This window comes from Ciona robusta, chromosome 7 (assembly GCF_009617815.1).
Source record: "Ciona robusta chromosome 7, ASM961781v2".
NCBI lineage: Eukaryota > Metazoa > Chordata > Ascidiacea > Phlebobranchia > Cionidae > Ciona > Ciona robusta.
Window position 1 is genome coordinate 631,308 of NC_143241.1, and position 16,089 is coordinate 647,396.

Consider the following 16,089-nt stretch of genomic DNA (forward strand, 5'->3'; position numbering starts at 1 on the left):
TAAAAAAAATAATTAAAAATCCTTAAACAAACGGTTTGTTAGAAAATATTTGTTTTACCCTATAACTTTTAACTTTAAAATTTAGTTATTTAAAAAAAATAATTAAAAATCCTTAAACAAACGGTTTGTTAGAAAATATTTGTTTTACCCTATAACTTTAAATTAAGTCAAAAACTACATAAAACGCCATCTGACTACAATAGTAAACGGGAAAAATCGAAAAAAAAACTACATAAAACGCCATCGATTCTATTGATAGTAAACGGGAACGACCTGCGAAAGAGAGAGAGTGTATCACCTCTCTCCTTTGCCGACATTAGAGATGCGCGTTCTACTCCTTTTTATTATATAGATATGAAACAGGCGAAAAAGTTTAGACAAGTCACGCTTCAATGAGAAAGGGCAGAATTAAATAATTTCAAATCCCCTTAGACTGCTTGGAGACATCAGATCAAATATTTTCGAATAAAATTGTGTCCAAGAACTTTGAACAAGTACATGCATCATAAACTGCATTACTTTATTCCATTTGTCATAAAAAGTACGCAACGCATTATGATATTTATCATTATCGCTATAGCAGTATAGCATATATATAGCATAAATTTACACAATCAGCGGCCTTAACAGCGTCTGTTTTTTAAAGTACAAAAAGTTTGTGTGAGCAGTGAAAATCAGAATTAAGATTAAATAAGTGAGAAATTCAGTAAGGACCTTTTGTTGGGACTATTAACTACTTCGGTTTGTATGCCAGGTAGCTGATACTGGAAACCTATTTGCTGATCCACACTCATAATGGCAACTATAATGTATATATTCTTTTTTCGTGATATATTCTTTTTTACTATTCACGTGACCGCCAACCCCGTCCCCATTTCGCTTGGTCTCCATTGTAAAAGATAGGCGCATAGTAGTTTTAGAAGGTTTTAGCTGTTTATTTCAAAAACTACACCAACTATTCAAGTTTATTAGGCCAGTTCAGATATTTGGTAGGTTAACGCGCTTACAGTTTACCACTTTTTAGGAAATTTAATTATTTAATAAATTTAATTAAAAACCTTCAAACAAACGGTTTGTTAGGAATATATACATATTGGAAAATAGTTGTTTTACACTATAACTTTAAATCAAGTCATAAAACGAAGAATAACTACATAAAACGCCCTTGTTTCCATTGACTACAATGGTAAACGGGAACGACCCGCGAAAGAGAGAGAGTGTATCGTGCTCTCTCCTTTGCCGACATTAGAGATGTGCGTTCTATTCTTTTTTATTTCTGTGGGCGTGGCACGCCATGGGCCCTAGGATTTACGCCATAATTGACCCATTACCCCCAACACCCGGGGTGCTACTGCATGGACCTTCCCAGTTTAAGGAGCCTGGCGCTATTCTTTTTTATTTATGTGGGCGTGGCACGCCATGGGCCCTAGGATTTGGGCCATAATTGACCCATTACCCCCAACACCCGGGGTGCTACTGCATGGACACCTTCCCAGTTTAAGGAGCCTGGCGCTTCTCCGAAGGTAGGCGACAAGGGCTTTAATGGTAATGGATGGGAGATCTTTTCTTGACAGCTCGGTCAAGTTTAGATGCTCCCGTCTTGCGTTCGTATATGCTGGACATATGCCAACATAATAAAAGAATCTTCCTCGTCACAGATGGGACTCTCACTTTTTTTAAGTTTATGCAGATGACTGGCAAACATGCGATGCCCTGTTATCACTTGAAGAATGGAACGTAACATTTGCCTTGGCAGCTTCAGGAGTTGTTTGGAAAAACACCTGCTAATGTTTCTCCTATACTCCTTCGTCTGCCTGCAGCCGTCATGTTTTGTCGCCCGATCAGCACTTGCCTCTAATGCTCTTGTAGGGGTTGTCCTGAAACAAGAAGTAATTGTGAGGCATGCCAGTCGCTGGCACTTCCTGAGTTTTTCCTGCAGGGTAGTGCTACAAACGTGCTCTGACCCACACCATGCAGGCATAAGAGAGCATTGGTCGTACAACTTGGCAGTAAAGCCACATCATGGACTTAGGATTCGGTTGATACAGTGGGGTTTCCATGTTAGTGCTGAATCCAGAGTGATGCCAAGGTATTTGACCTCACTGGACAGCTTAAGTAGTTCATTGTTTAGCGTTAGTGGCTTTATAGACCACTTACGCCGCTTGGTGAACATGACAACCACCGTTTTTGCTAGGGCAAAAGTCAGGTAGTTGGTTTTCGCCCATTTCTCGAGACGTTTAAGTGCTACCGGTCCTGTGACAGTTATGCAGACATCATCCGCATAGTGCTACAAACGTGCTCTGACCCACACCATGCAGGCATAAGAGAGCATTGGTCGTACAACTTGGCAGTAAAGCCACATCATGGACTTAGGATTCGGTTGATACAGTGGGGTTTCCATGTTAGTGCTGAATCCAGAGTGATGCCAAGGTATTTGACCTCACTGGACAGCTTAAGTAGTTCATTGTTTAGCGTTAGTGGCTTTATAGACCACTTACGCCGCTTGGTGAACATGACAACCACCGTTTTTGCTAGGGCAAAAGTCAGGTAGTTGGTTTTCGCCCATTTCTCGAGACGTTTAAGTGCTACCGGTCCTGTGACAGTTATGCAGACATCATCCGCATAGTGCTACAAACGTGCTCTGACCCACACCATGCAGGCATAAGAGAGCATTGGTCGTACAACTTGGCAGTAAAGCCACATCATGGACTTAGGATTCGGTTGATACAGTGGGGTTTCCATGTTAGTGCTGAATCCAGAGTGATGCCAAGGTATTTGACCTCACTGGACAGCTTAAGTAGTTCATTGTTTAGCGTTAGTGGCTTTATAGACCACTTACGCCGCTTGGTGAACATGACAACCACCGTTTTTGCTAGGGCAAAAGTCAGGTAGTTGGTTTTCGCCCATTTCTCGAGACGTTTAAGTGCTACCGGTCCTGTGACAGTTATGCAGACATCATCCGCATAGTACTTTCGCAGCATCTTTTGAGGTGAATTGAAGTAAGAGAAGAGGGTGTCAACAACTAGGCTCCACAGGATTGGAGATAGTATACCACCCTGTGGGCATCCTTTTGTTACACGGCACCAGCTCTGTCGGCGAGTTGAGGATCTCATTACCAGGCGGCATGAACACTCAAACGCAGATGAGATAGCTCTCTCCACTACCATGGAGCACTTCTCAAGTTCTTCCACGGTAGTCGGAAGCTTATGAGGAATCCCGGAAACTGAGGAAAAAATAAAATGGTTATTTTTATTATTATTGGTAGCTTGCACACTGTCAGCATGGTACTCATCAGAAATTCTAGGAGTGCAGTTCCTCTGTTGTTACAGTCGGAGAGTTGGCATCCGTGCCAATAACGACGTTGGTGTTGTTCAGTTCACAATGGGTGATCAGGTCTTGCACCAGCTGAGAAGGAGGGGGGCATTTCCGTCGTCACCTGGCATGCAAACTGAGGAGAAAATAAAATGGTTATTTTTATTATTATTGGTAGCAACAGCAATAGTGCACATGTCCCTGTTCGTAAATTGAGCCAGTGGCCATGTGACGAGGTTGATGGATGCTATAACACATGCTCTCGGATGTATTGAAGTCACATGGGAGAAGATCGTTGTCGATGTTGGGGAATATCGAACTTTACCATGCAAGCAATATGGTTCTTGAACAAGAGCTATAAATGTGTGCCCCTCTGCGTTCAGCTTGGCCATTAGTTCAGTGGCGGCTGCTATACAGTGGTGCAAGTTGATTTGGTAACAGGCAATGCCTGTACGCTTAGCCCGTCTTTGGAGCACCATCCTGATTGTTCGGGTTGGTTTCCTGCCCAGGTGACTCGCTTCCTTCTTCTGCCGCTTTCGCCTGGCTACCAACAAGGTTGATAAGCCCGAAAAGGAAGTTCAGTTGGAAGTTTGCCTTCCTGAGAGACGGGAGTGCGGTGAGTTGGACAGCGATACGGAGATGAAATCCGTAGTCGTTGCCATTGCCAACCGCACTGACGACCCGTAGTTTCTCTATGGGTATTTCAGGATTTTGTCGTCCTATTACTGGGAGGAACTGTTCATAGTTCCCACGCAGATCTGGACACGGAATCCATGCAATAAACATCCTCTCCTTTGGCCGGTCTTGTGGACCCAAGGCTATGTAAGCCTGACGGGAGCACCAGGTCGAGCGGGCACTTTCCTCAGCCAAGTCCTCACAGACGATCCTCAGATTACCAGACGCCATAAGTGTTTACACTCGTGGAGTTTGGCGGCTGTCCTGGGAAGGTGTCATCAACCATAGCTTTGGCAAGGAGGTTGTTTATATAAGCGATGTCGGCAGGGGTCATAGGGTCAGTTCCAGTAGCGAACCTGACGTCAAGACGCAGTGCCGACGACGCAGCCTCTCTATATGAGGTTTCCCCCCCTTTCGGGGAAGTACTGGTTCCACCCTTCGTTTGGCTCCAGGGGTAGATGAAGCGGAGCCAGTGGAGCTTTTTACGGCTCTAGTCCTTTTCCGCTGTTGTTTACCAGACGCCGCCCCACTAGATGTAGTTGGACGGTTGTTGCCTGGGTTGCAGCTGCTTGATGCCTCCGGGTTATCGCAAGAAGCCTTTATACGGGCTTTCTGGCGTAGCCGTTTGGCACGACGCTTTGCATGGGGGTCGACAAAGTCCTCCGATGTTCCAGGATTTGGAACATCTTCGGTAGATGCAACCCGTGAGGTTGATGCGCCACCTTCATTATGTTTCGGTTTCGAAACCTTGAGGCTGCACATCTTTTTGGTGAGTGCATCACTTACCTGTTCAGTCTCCACTGCCGTGGCAGGGGTACCGAGAGGTGTGTTTAGCACTGGTGGTGCTGTAATCCTGATGCTGCTGGCTACTTCTTTTGGGAGAGTTCAACAGATCTGTTTCACTGTCTGAGTGAGGTGGATAGGTCCTGTCCCGATGGATCGCTCACACCTGTGTTTTTTATAATAGGTTTGGTAAGATCCATATGTGTTGGCTGAGGTTTTTGCTAGAGACCGACCGATATCAATTTTTTCCACCGATACCGATATTTTTAGCTTTCACCGATACCGATATTTTACCGATATTTTTACACTAGCGAAACAAATGAAAATAATCAATCTAAATCTGATTTAATAATTGTATTCGAGCAAACGCAAGTTATAGTACAGGAAACAAAGTTGTTCTGCGTGTTCGCCAGTAAGGCGGCTTCTTTTATCTTCATATATATTTCCAATTGTGCTAAAAACTCGTTCACTTGGCACAGAAGGCGGTGGATTTAAATATTTTCTAGCTAGTTTGGCTAGAATGACAAAACGAGTTTCATTATTTTTCCACCAATCCAGTGGATGTCCGGTAGACCGATCAATAAGTGGTTCTGAAAGATATTTATTTTCTGTTTGAACATCTGTTGATTCACACTCATTGTTATCAGTAGATCCTTGACCTAAGACATTTTTGTACAAATTGGACAATAGGTCATTCTCACTATCACTGGATTGTTTTTGCTTCTTTGCTGCCACTGGTTCTTCTCCTTGGTCTTGTTCCTTAACTTCATTAATTAACCAATCCTTAGCTCTACCTAAGACAATCTCTGATGAAAATGGTTTGTCTTTGAATCGGGGATCCAGGAGGCAAGCAATCACCACTGGTTTAACATTTTCAACATTACAATATCTTCTTAACAGGCTTTCACACATGGTTCCTTTTATAGTACCAATCCCAAATGTTGCTTCATTATCACTTTGTAGAAGAGCTTTAAGTACTGCAATACTGGGTAGTATGCATGATGCAGAAGCTTCAGAATGACTAGTCTCAAAGGGTGTCAATAAAGCAACTAATTTGGCGACAAGTTCCCACTCATATGTATTTGGTAAACTAAAATGACCATACTCACTTGCATATATGCTGAGAGCATGCTTCTGTTCCAACATCCTACGCAACATATGTAGAGTTGAATTCCATCTTGTTGGGATTGCCTGTAAAATTGAATGAACCGGCAAACCAACTTGGTTTTGAATTGCATGTAGCCGTTTCTTTGCAAGTGTTAAATGATTGAAGTGTGTGGCACAGCGTTTAAGCTTTGCCACAATATCAATTACGACTCTTTGAGATTCTATACCCTCTTTTATTATTAATTGCATGGTATGTGCACAGCAGCTGAAATCTGAAACATCTGCTACCCTCATGCCTTTGACAACATTAGCACCACTGTCACGTAAAACAAGCAACACACGACTTCTGTCAATTTCCCACTGGCTAAGAATGTCCAAGAACACTTTACCTATGTAATCTCCTGTGTGAGACTCCGACATTGACTTTACTGACAAAACTAGTTGCTTTCTCTTCCATTGATTGTCAATAAAATGAGCTGTTAAACTCATAAGAGATTCAGTTGAACCTGACCAACAATCTGTAGTAAATGACAAACTCTCTCCTGCATTTTCTTCTTTGAGCATATTTTTAATTTTATCAACAACTTTCAGGTGAACTTTAGGCAACATTTCTGTTCTGTAATACTTTTCAACAACTTTCAGGTGAACTTTAGGCAACATTTCTGTTCTGTAATACTTTTCATCTTTAAGATTGTACCTTGGCTTAATACTTTTCAACAACTTTCAGGTGAACTTTAGGCAACATTTCTGTTCTGTAATACTTTTCATCTTTAAGATTGTACCTTGGCTCTGCAGTTGCCAGAAGACGTTTGAATCCTATGTCATTTGTGACTGAAAATGGCTGTATATCTGTAGCTATCATCTCAATTATCAGCGTATCCAAATTTCTGGACCGACCATCTGTATTAGACCACTTTCTACTATTGTCAAACGACTGAAACGGTGTAGGCTGCACGACCTTTGAACTTTTGCCTATTTTATGGCAGTGCGCTTGTTCATACACTTCTCTGTGCTTACTACGCAAATGTGACCATAGGTTACTTGTATTTTTCTGAGCAGAAGAAGTGGAACCTTGACTGACCAAGTTTTTACACAGTTGGCACTTAACTGAACCTTCTGAAACATTAAAATATCCCAAACTTTGCTAGAGGAAACTTTCGCAATGCCACTCATCTTGCAAGTTTTATTATACCAACGATATGCGGTAATCTATTTCGCGTGGTTTGTTTCGCGCGCTTACGCTTCAACGTCATGGCGCCTTTTTCTTTTTTTTCTAGCCTTTTTCCCCTCTCTCTTCTCTTCGTTATATTCGCATACGCACATCGCTCGAACAATTTATATATCGGTGAAATATCGGTGCTTTTTTACCGATACCGATTATCGGTAGAACGTAAATATCGGCCGATAATATCGGTGAACCGATATATCGGTCGACCTCTAGTTTTTGCCCCCTCTTGGGTCCGGGTTGCATTCTCGCCACGGCCGAGGCAACAAGGCCAAGCAAATCTCCCTCCTGCGATCCCGGCTCTCCGTAGGTGGTTTGCCAGCTTTCAACAGCTCGCGCCAACCTTTCGCCCGAAAAGGTTCTAGACTGTTGGTTTGTCTACGACTGGCACCCCACCTCGCACCCACACTGACAAGTCGGTAGTGGGGGTTCCCCCTAGTACTAGAGCGCTACCTCTAGCACCGCGGTGTTCCTGACAATCCTCCAAGTGATGTGTTGGATTTCTCCTCAAGTACCAGGTGGGGTTCATGCACAGGATCCCCAAACCGGAGGAAAGACCTGGCACCCCTCCAGCTCATGGAGTCGGGGACACTCCTTCAGCAAGCTGGCTGGTAATGCTAAAAAACTAGTTATTAAGACCTACCAAGTTTCACATCAGCATTTAAACAAAAACTTGTGTATTGCATGTACAACTTCTTCATATTAATATAATTTTTATAGTACTGATGCATCTTTATGAAACATCTGGGATACTAATTTCAATTGATCTGCATCTTCCAATCGCCTCCTAAAAAATTCTATGAAACATCTGGGATACTAATTTCAATTGATCTGCATCTTCCAACCGCCTCCTAAAAAATTCTATGTAATTCTTTGGAATGTAACGAATTTAAATCAGCCTTTCGATCACCGCGTTTTAAGTTAACCACGTGTTTCTATGTTATCGTTATTCTGTTGGAAACACTGGCGCTTCTTATTATTACTTTCCCGTGCGACGCCGAAGCCGGTTCACTATTATATACCGTTCTCTCTGGCTCTTACAGAGTCACTGTTAGTTTAAACAGCATACTGTGTTTGTATTATGTCTGATTTTACGTTTCTCACTTTAAAGCCAAAATTATGCTTTTTGACTTAGCATAAACAGTGCTCTGTTACGACAATTTATTTAACATAAAAGAAAAGACAAGCAACTGTTGCGACCAAAAGAACTGAATGTAGACCCAGAAGCACCGAACGCCGCACGTCACTTTACTTACTGGCTCCGTACGGTAACTGACTTTATCGAACATTTGGATGAAGGACGCGCTGCCGTATCTGCTGCTAACAAAAGGCGCGTCATTAGTTTATTGCTTGTCCGCCGACATATTCTCGTATGTCGAGGAAGCTGAAACGTACGATGCGATTGTGACCACGTTAAAAAGAATTTACGTCAAACGGAAGAACAACGTCTTCGCTCGTTATCTACTAGTAAGTCGATGCGATTGTGACCACATTAAAAAGAATTTACGTCAAACGGAAGAACAACGTCTTCGCTCGTTATCTACTAGTAAGTCGTCATCAAAAACCTGTCGAGAATCTATTTCAGAATATCTCAAAGAACTCCGAGAGCTGGCGAAAGAGTGCTCATTTTCCGACGTTACTGCCGATCGATACAAAGAGGCATTAACGCGCGACGCCTTCATTAACGGACTGAAATTCTTTTAGAGAGATTGAAGATTTAAACCTCGGTAAAGCTTTTCTGAGCTTGCCGAAAACCTGGATAAAGCAAAACACCAGACCATGTTGATGGGTCCGACCATGTCTCCCTTGGCATCCGTCCCGCCGGCGTCGATAAGAGACTGCCCGTGACAAGTACTACAGCTCTCTCGATCTACGTACCGCTTACCACCAAGGGAAAGCGAACGTTATTTTACCGCTTTCGAAGCTGCTGGTAAACTTTACCAATATAAGCGATTACCGTTTGGCGTCACTAATGGCGTCGCCGCCTACCATCGATGGATTTGTTGAAAGTAACAAACTCCAGAAGGTTTACACGTTTATCTAGACGATATCACGGTTACAGGAGCTACGCTAGAAGAACACGATTGTAATCTACACGCCCTTCTTGAAGCTTCTCGTCGTCACCGTCTTACTCTCAATCAAGAAAAATCGAAAATACGACGTACCAGCTTGGACTTACTTGGAAACCACATTTCGTTCAATCAAATCAAGCCCGATCCTAATCGATTGCAACCTCTCTTCACCTACCACACCCGTCTTACTCTCAATCAAGAAAAATCGAAAATACGATATACCGTTCTCTCTGGCTCTTACAGAGTCACTGTTAGTTTAAACAGCATACTGTGTTTGTATTATGTCTGATTTTACGTTTCTCACTTTAAAGCCAAAATTATGCTTTTTGACTTAGCATAAACAGTGCTCTGTTACGACAATTTATTTAACATAAAAGAAAAGACAAGCAACTGTTGCGACCAAAAGAACTGAATGTAGACCCAGAAGCACCGAACGCCGCACGTCACTTTACTTACTGGCTCCGTACGGTAACTGACTTTATCGAACATTTGGATGAAGGACGCGCTGCCGTATCTGCTGCTAACAAAAGGCGCGTCATTAGTTTATTGCTTGTCCGCCGACATATTCTCGTATGTCGAGGAAGCTGAAACGTACGATGCGATTGTGACCACGTTAAAAAGAATTTACGTCAAACGGAAGAACAACGTCTTCGCTCGTTATCTACTAGTAAGTCGATGCGATTGTGACCACATTAAAAAGAATTTACGTCAAACGGAAGAACAACGTCTTCGCTCGTTATCTACTAGTAAGTCGTCATCAAAAACCTGTCGAGAATCTATTTCAGAATATCTCAAAGAACTCCGAGAGCTGGCGAAAGAGTGCTCATTTTCCGACGTTACTGCCGATCGATACAAAGAGGCATTAACGCGCGACGCCTTCATTAACGGACTGAAATTCTTTTAGAGAGATTGAAGATTTAAACCTCGGTAAAGCTTTTCTGAGCTTGCCGAAAACCTGGATAAAGCAAAACACCAGACCATGTTGATGGGTCCGACCATGTCTCCCTTGGCATCCGTCCCGCCGGCGTCGATAAGAGACTGCCCGTGACAAGTACTACAGCTCTCTCGATCTACGTACCGCTTACCACCAAGGGAAAGCGAACGTTATTTTACCGCTTTCGAAGCTGCTGGTAAACTTTACCAATATAAGCGATTACCGTTTGGCGTCACTAATGGCGTCGCCGCCTACCATCGATGGATTTGTTGAAAGTAACAAACTCCAGAAGGTTTACACGTTTATCTAGACGATATCACGGTTACAGGAGCTACGCTAGAAGTACACGATTGTAATCTACACGCCCTTCTTGAAGCTTCTCGTCGTCACCGTCTTACTCTCAATCAAGAAAAATCGAAAATACGACGTACCAGCTTGGACTTACTTGGAAACCACATTTCGTTCAATCAAATCAAGCCCGATCCTAATCGATTGCAACCTCTCTTCACCTACCACACCCGTCTTACTCTCAATCAAGAAAAATCGAAAATACGACGTACCAGCTTGGACTTACTTGGAAACCACATTTCGTTCAATCAAATCAAGCCCGATCCTAATCGATTGCAACCTCTCTTCACCTACCACACCCAAAGAAGTGAACCGCTTGCTCGGATTGTTTTCTTACTATGCCAAATGGATTTTTCAAGACTTCTCAAAGCAAATTCAACCTCTGTTAAAAGTCGCAAGCTTTCCTATGGGTGAAAGTGCTGTCCACGCGTTCAACAAGCTAAAAATGGAACTTGGAAACGTAACACTAGGGGACCTTGCCCCCTGTCCTGGCCGTCCAGAATCCAGTAGCGAATCAAACCTACCCGTCCATGACACATCTGGGAATGTCGAAGAAAATAGTCCTCTTAACATGGACCAGTCTGGCCTATCGACCGACCGTTAATCGCCGAACCTTTCCGACAACCGAGTATGCTCGGAACCCGAACTACCGACACCTGTTTTAAGGCGATCGCGCCGAGAACGGCGAAGCCCTGATAGATTCGGCGATTGGACCCAATAATCAGTTAAATCGTTTAGCCCTGTATTCCCATGTTATTCGTTTTCATTTTATTGGGGAAGAATGTAACGAATTTAAATCACCCTTTCGATCACTTCTGTTGGAAATAATTGGAATCTGTTGGAAATGTGGCACGCAGCATAACATTTGAAGTGTGCGCTGTATGTGGAAAGTGGGATGACCCCGGTGGTGGTGCACCCGGGAGGCAGGACGAAATGTGTACACAAGTTTCATAAAAATTGCTGTGCCAACAAAACAATCCCTGCGGGAAGGAATAATAGTAGCCCCTACGTGTTTTTTTGTTTATTTTTCGTTTTTAATTACCAAAACATTTGTTATTAAAAGGTTTTTGTTTTTTTAGTTACATGTGTCAGTTTTTTCCAAACTTGAATTTTTGTTATTAAATTTGTTATTCACGTGTGTCAGTTTTTTCCAAACTTGAATTTTCCACAACTGCGAATTGAATCCGCAAAGAGAGGAAGAGAAAGCGAACGAAAAAAGGACACAATGTGTCTATCCGAAGCACAGAAATAAAAAAGAGTAGAACGCGCAACTGCCCAAAACCGTGATATATTCTTTTTACATAGAGCTATACAGAGAATACGGAAAAAATTTTCCGCTAAGAGGCGATGACAAATTCGTTTTTCTATTCTATGGGGAGGTTTATACACATAAGATATAAACCCCAACCCCCTAACTCGTCAAACAAAAAAAACTTGAAAAAATATAAAAAAAATTATTCAACTGTGCGGGACTCGACCCGTTAAAAATGAAACAAAGAGAGTTTAAGATCGCACGCAAACCGTTACACCACAGACTCGACGACAGCAAACCCAAGAGCGTATATAACCGACCTAATGTGGGAAGTACGTTCTTACTAGTTTTATGTATTCAGAAATATATTTTTAATATTTAATTAATTTGTTTTACACTTATTAACAACGTTGTGCGTTTTTTCGTGTTTTTAAATAATTACCGACACCTAGCGGAAAATGTTTTTCGTCTTCTCTGTATAGTCCCATGTATTCTTTTTTCTATTCACGTGACCGCCAACTCCGTCCCCCATTTCGCTTCGTCTCCATTGTAAAAGAAAGGCGCATACTATTTCTGGAAGGTTTTAGCTGTTTATTTCAAAAATACACCAACTATTTAAGTTTATTAGGCCAGTTTAGTTAACATTTTTTGCAACTTAATAATTTTGAAAAAAAATGTGTTTGTGTGACTTTCGAGAGTAAATGTTTTGCAACGCCTTTTCATAGCCTGCTATACGTTTCATGACGCAAAAATTACCCAATAGTACAATTTTTGATCATATTTCAGCTCATGATCCAACATGCTACATAAAGACTGAGGGTCGAGACCGAATGGGGTAATGCGTCATATATATAAAATCCGCTGGGTGACAGTAGCGTTACGTCCTCAATACATTTCTGCTATGTAGGTAGAGGAAGGCGAGATATGTTGTAGTCTACAAGTCATGTCGGTAAACATGCATGTTTATTACGAGCGCTACGTAATTACAAAGATATTGAGCATACGCAATATATATATTATACAGAAGAATATTGTTAATTAATATGCCTGGATATTGCTCTGTTCCAAATTGCAACAAAAGAGGTGGTCACGAATTTCCAAGGGATACTCGCTTAAAAAGAAAATGGATTTTAGATATAAAACGAAGTTCAAACAGTCCAAGTAGGAAGCTATGGAATCCAAAAGAACGTTCTTTTGTATGCCGCAGCCATTTTCTTCCTTCTGATTACAAACCAAAGATATGTCCAGGTATGTTATTACTACATGTAGATGTGTTACATCAATTTATATACCTTAGCCCTAGCGTATTGACCTGTACATATATTTTAGCCATGAAGAGAGCTATTTTAAAAGATACTGCTGTTCCATCTATTTTTTCTTTTAATAAAGAAGTAAAGAAAAGAACCACAAAAACATCAAGGAAAGCAACATGTTTTAAAGATGATGAAGTAATTAACTTTGATAGTTTTATTAGGCTACAGGAGACCATTGTAGAAAATGAATGTGCTGTCCAAGAAGAAATTGAACCGCCTGTTGTAAAATTTTATGTTGATGCACAAGTTCAATGCTCTCTTCCTACTAAAGAAAAGAAATACCAATATTGAAGAAATTGAACCGCCTGTTGTAAAATTTTATGTTGATGCACAAGTTCAATGCTCTCTTCCTACTAAAGATAAAAGAAATACCAATATTAGTACAAGATACACGAGTATGGAGATGTTACAGCATGACAGCAATGCTGTCCAATACTATACAGGATTTGATGATTTTGAACATTTTTTTTCTTCTTTCAATGCCTTGGTCAAGCAGCCAATAATCTAAAGTACCAGTCATCCTTTTTGAAAACAAAATGTGTTTGTGTGACTTTCGAGAGTAAATGTTTTGCAACGCCTTTTCATAGCCTGCTATACGTTTCATGACGCAAAATATACCCAATAGTACAATTTTTGATCATATTTCAGCTCATGATCCAACATGCTACATAAAGACTGAGGGTCGAGACCGAATGGGGTAATGCGTCATATATATAAAATCCGCTGGGTGACAGTAGCGTTACGTCCTCAATACATTTCTCTGCTATGTAGGTAGAGAAAGGCGAGATATGTTGTAGTCTACCAGTCATGTCGGTAAACATGCATGTTTATTACGAGCGCTACGTAATTACAAAGATATTGAGCATACGCAATATACTCGCTTAAAAAGAAAATGGATTTTAGATATAAAACGAAGTTCAAACAGTCCAAGTAGGAAGCTATGGAATCCAAAAGAACGTTCTGTTGTATGCTGCAGCCATTTTCTTCCTTCTGATTACAAACCAAAGATATGTCCAGGTATGTTATTACTACATGTAGATGTGTTACATCAATTTATATACCTTAGCCTTAGCGTATTGACTTGTACATACATTTTAGCCATGAAGAGAGCTATTTTAAAAGATACTACTGCTGTTCCATCTGTTTTTTCTTTTAATAAAGAAGTAAAGAAAAGAACCACAAAAACATCAAGCAAAGCAACATGTTTTAAAGATGATGAAGTAATTAACTTTGATAGTTTTATTAGGCTACAGGAGACCATTGTAGAAAATGAATGTGCTGTCCAAGAAGAAATTGAACCGCCTGTTGTAAAATTTTATGTTGATGCACAAGTTCAATGCTCTTCCTACTAAAGATAAAAGAAATACCAATATTAGTACAAGATACACGAGTATGGAGATGTTACAGCATGACAGCAATGCTGTCCAATACTATACAGGATTTGATGATTTTGAACATTTTTTTTCTTCTTTCAATGCCTTGGTCAAGCAGCCAATAATCTAAAGTACCAGTCATCCTTAATGTCACCTCAAGAGCAATTGTTTGTAACATTAATGAAGCTACGTCAGGCACAAGACAACAAAGCAATTGCTATACTATACAACATTAGTGAAAATACAGTTTCAAATATATTTCGTACATGGGTAAACTTCATGTATTTTCAACTCAAGGAAATCGATACATGGCCATCTAATGATAATGTGAAGGAGTACTTACCCGGATTCGCATAATTTATCCATGTCTCCTCTACCAGTAGCAGCAAGTATTTCACCAATGCGAGATGATGTTATCCTAAATCTTCTTTCATTGTGCCACTGTTTGCAATTATGTTGTGCTTTTGTAGCTTGTTCAATTGCCAACGCTTGCTCAATTGTGATCTAAAAACAGCAGTTGTATTTAACGCAAACTGTTTGGTATAATATCATAATTTCTTACTGCCAGTTGTCTATCTGCCCAATATTCCACAAATGGCAATGACAGGTAATCATGGTCCATTTGTGCGGTGATTAAACATGCTGTGTTGTACAAGTATCGAAGAGTGATGCTCTTTGAGGTAGATGCACAATATTGAACAACACAGCGTCGAACGTGATCTTGGTAGCCTTCCATATTCCTGTGCTCCTCTCGTCTAGGATCATCTAAGATGGATTCATTTACTCCAGTTTCTTTTGCCATTCCTTCAACGGTTACTGGAGGTCCTGTAAATATAAATTGTGGTTGTTTTACTGGCTAAATAAAATTTCCTATAATGAAAACAAACTTACATACACCTCTATGAAACTTCTTTGGATGGTGAAACATCTGTAGCTGGCGCTTGTGCAGGACTTCTGAAGAAGCACTGTACCAGATGTTTTTGCATGTCAGCAGGTAGCAGACATACGCAACATGTTTGCATGTACAGTGTGGGCCTTTTCCAGCTGCACATTCGCATTCCGTATTTAGAATTTCTCCCATAGCATTAATTTTAATTTTATAACAATAAGAGGTTGTTTTCTTCATGGATGTTGATACAACACCAGTGATAAAAACGTCATGATTTTTGGAAAACATACTACAGACTAAAACCAGAGTATACTAAACAAGAGTAGGCCAACTCCCATTGTTACGTTTTCACCCATTGTCTCTCGTCACGGTATGTAAATCGCAACCACGTGACAGTTACTGATGACAACGGCGACGCTGCTAAATAAAAACAAAAGCAGTTATCGTCTGAGTTTTAACGATGACAGTTATCCAGTTTCCGTATTGTAAGTGATAATATTTGGCATAGTAAGCGAGTGCACCTTAAATTTGGACTTTAACTTTAAAAAACAAGATAGCTTTTGGTGCGTGTGTAAAAGTGCAGCATTGTTTGCCACAACTTTGAGATGCATCCTAATCTTAACATCATGTAGATGCGTATTATTAGAAACCTCAACAAATACTATTTTTGATCAGATTTAAGTTGATTTTTGTATTGTAATTTGTTGATATACATAATTTTTTTGTAATAGTTGTGTAGTAATTTAATATGGACTGTCAATTCAATGAAAAAATAACCTTAGAATTACTTTTTACGGAGTTTGAGA

General features: G+C 40.8%; 3 protein-coding genes and 2 pseudogenes across 4 annotated transcripts in view; 2 read left to right on the top strand and 3 right to left on the bottom strand.

The window, feature by feature from the left end:
* LOC149733229 (uncharacterized) overlaps positions 1-16,089 on the top strand; it is a 169,264-nt gene that overhangs the window by 117,631 nt on the left and 35,544 nt on the right. The window lies entirely within an intron of this gene.
* On the bottom strand, positions 546-4,970 carry LOC149733239 (uncharacterized; annotated as a pseudogene).
* LOC149733240 (zinc finger BED domain-containing protein 4-like) lies at positions 4,830-10,633 on the bottom strand (annotated as a pseudogene).
* On the top strand, positions 12,662-13,312 carry LOC149733241 (THAP domain-containing protein 5-like). The gene is made up of 2 exons (XM_089881210.1): positions 12,662-12,956; positions 13,038-13,312. The coding sequence occupies exons 1-2, from the start codon at positions 12,752-12,754 to the stop codon at positions 13,310-13,312; spliced, it is 480 nt and encodes a 159-aa protein (XP_089737336.1). The 5' UTR covers positions 12,662-12,751.
* LOC149733242 (uncharacterized) lies at positions 13,961-15,571 on the bottom strand. The gene is made up of 3 exons (XM_089881211.1): positions 15,292-15,571; positions 14,957-15,219; positions 13,961-14,898 (listed from the first exon to the last, which is right to left on the bottom strand). The coding sequence occupies exons 1-3, from the start codon at positions 15,569-15,571 to the stop codon at positions 14,734-14,736; spliced, it is 708 nt and encodes a 235-aa protein (XP_089737337.1). The 3' UTR covers positions 13,961-14,733.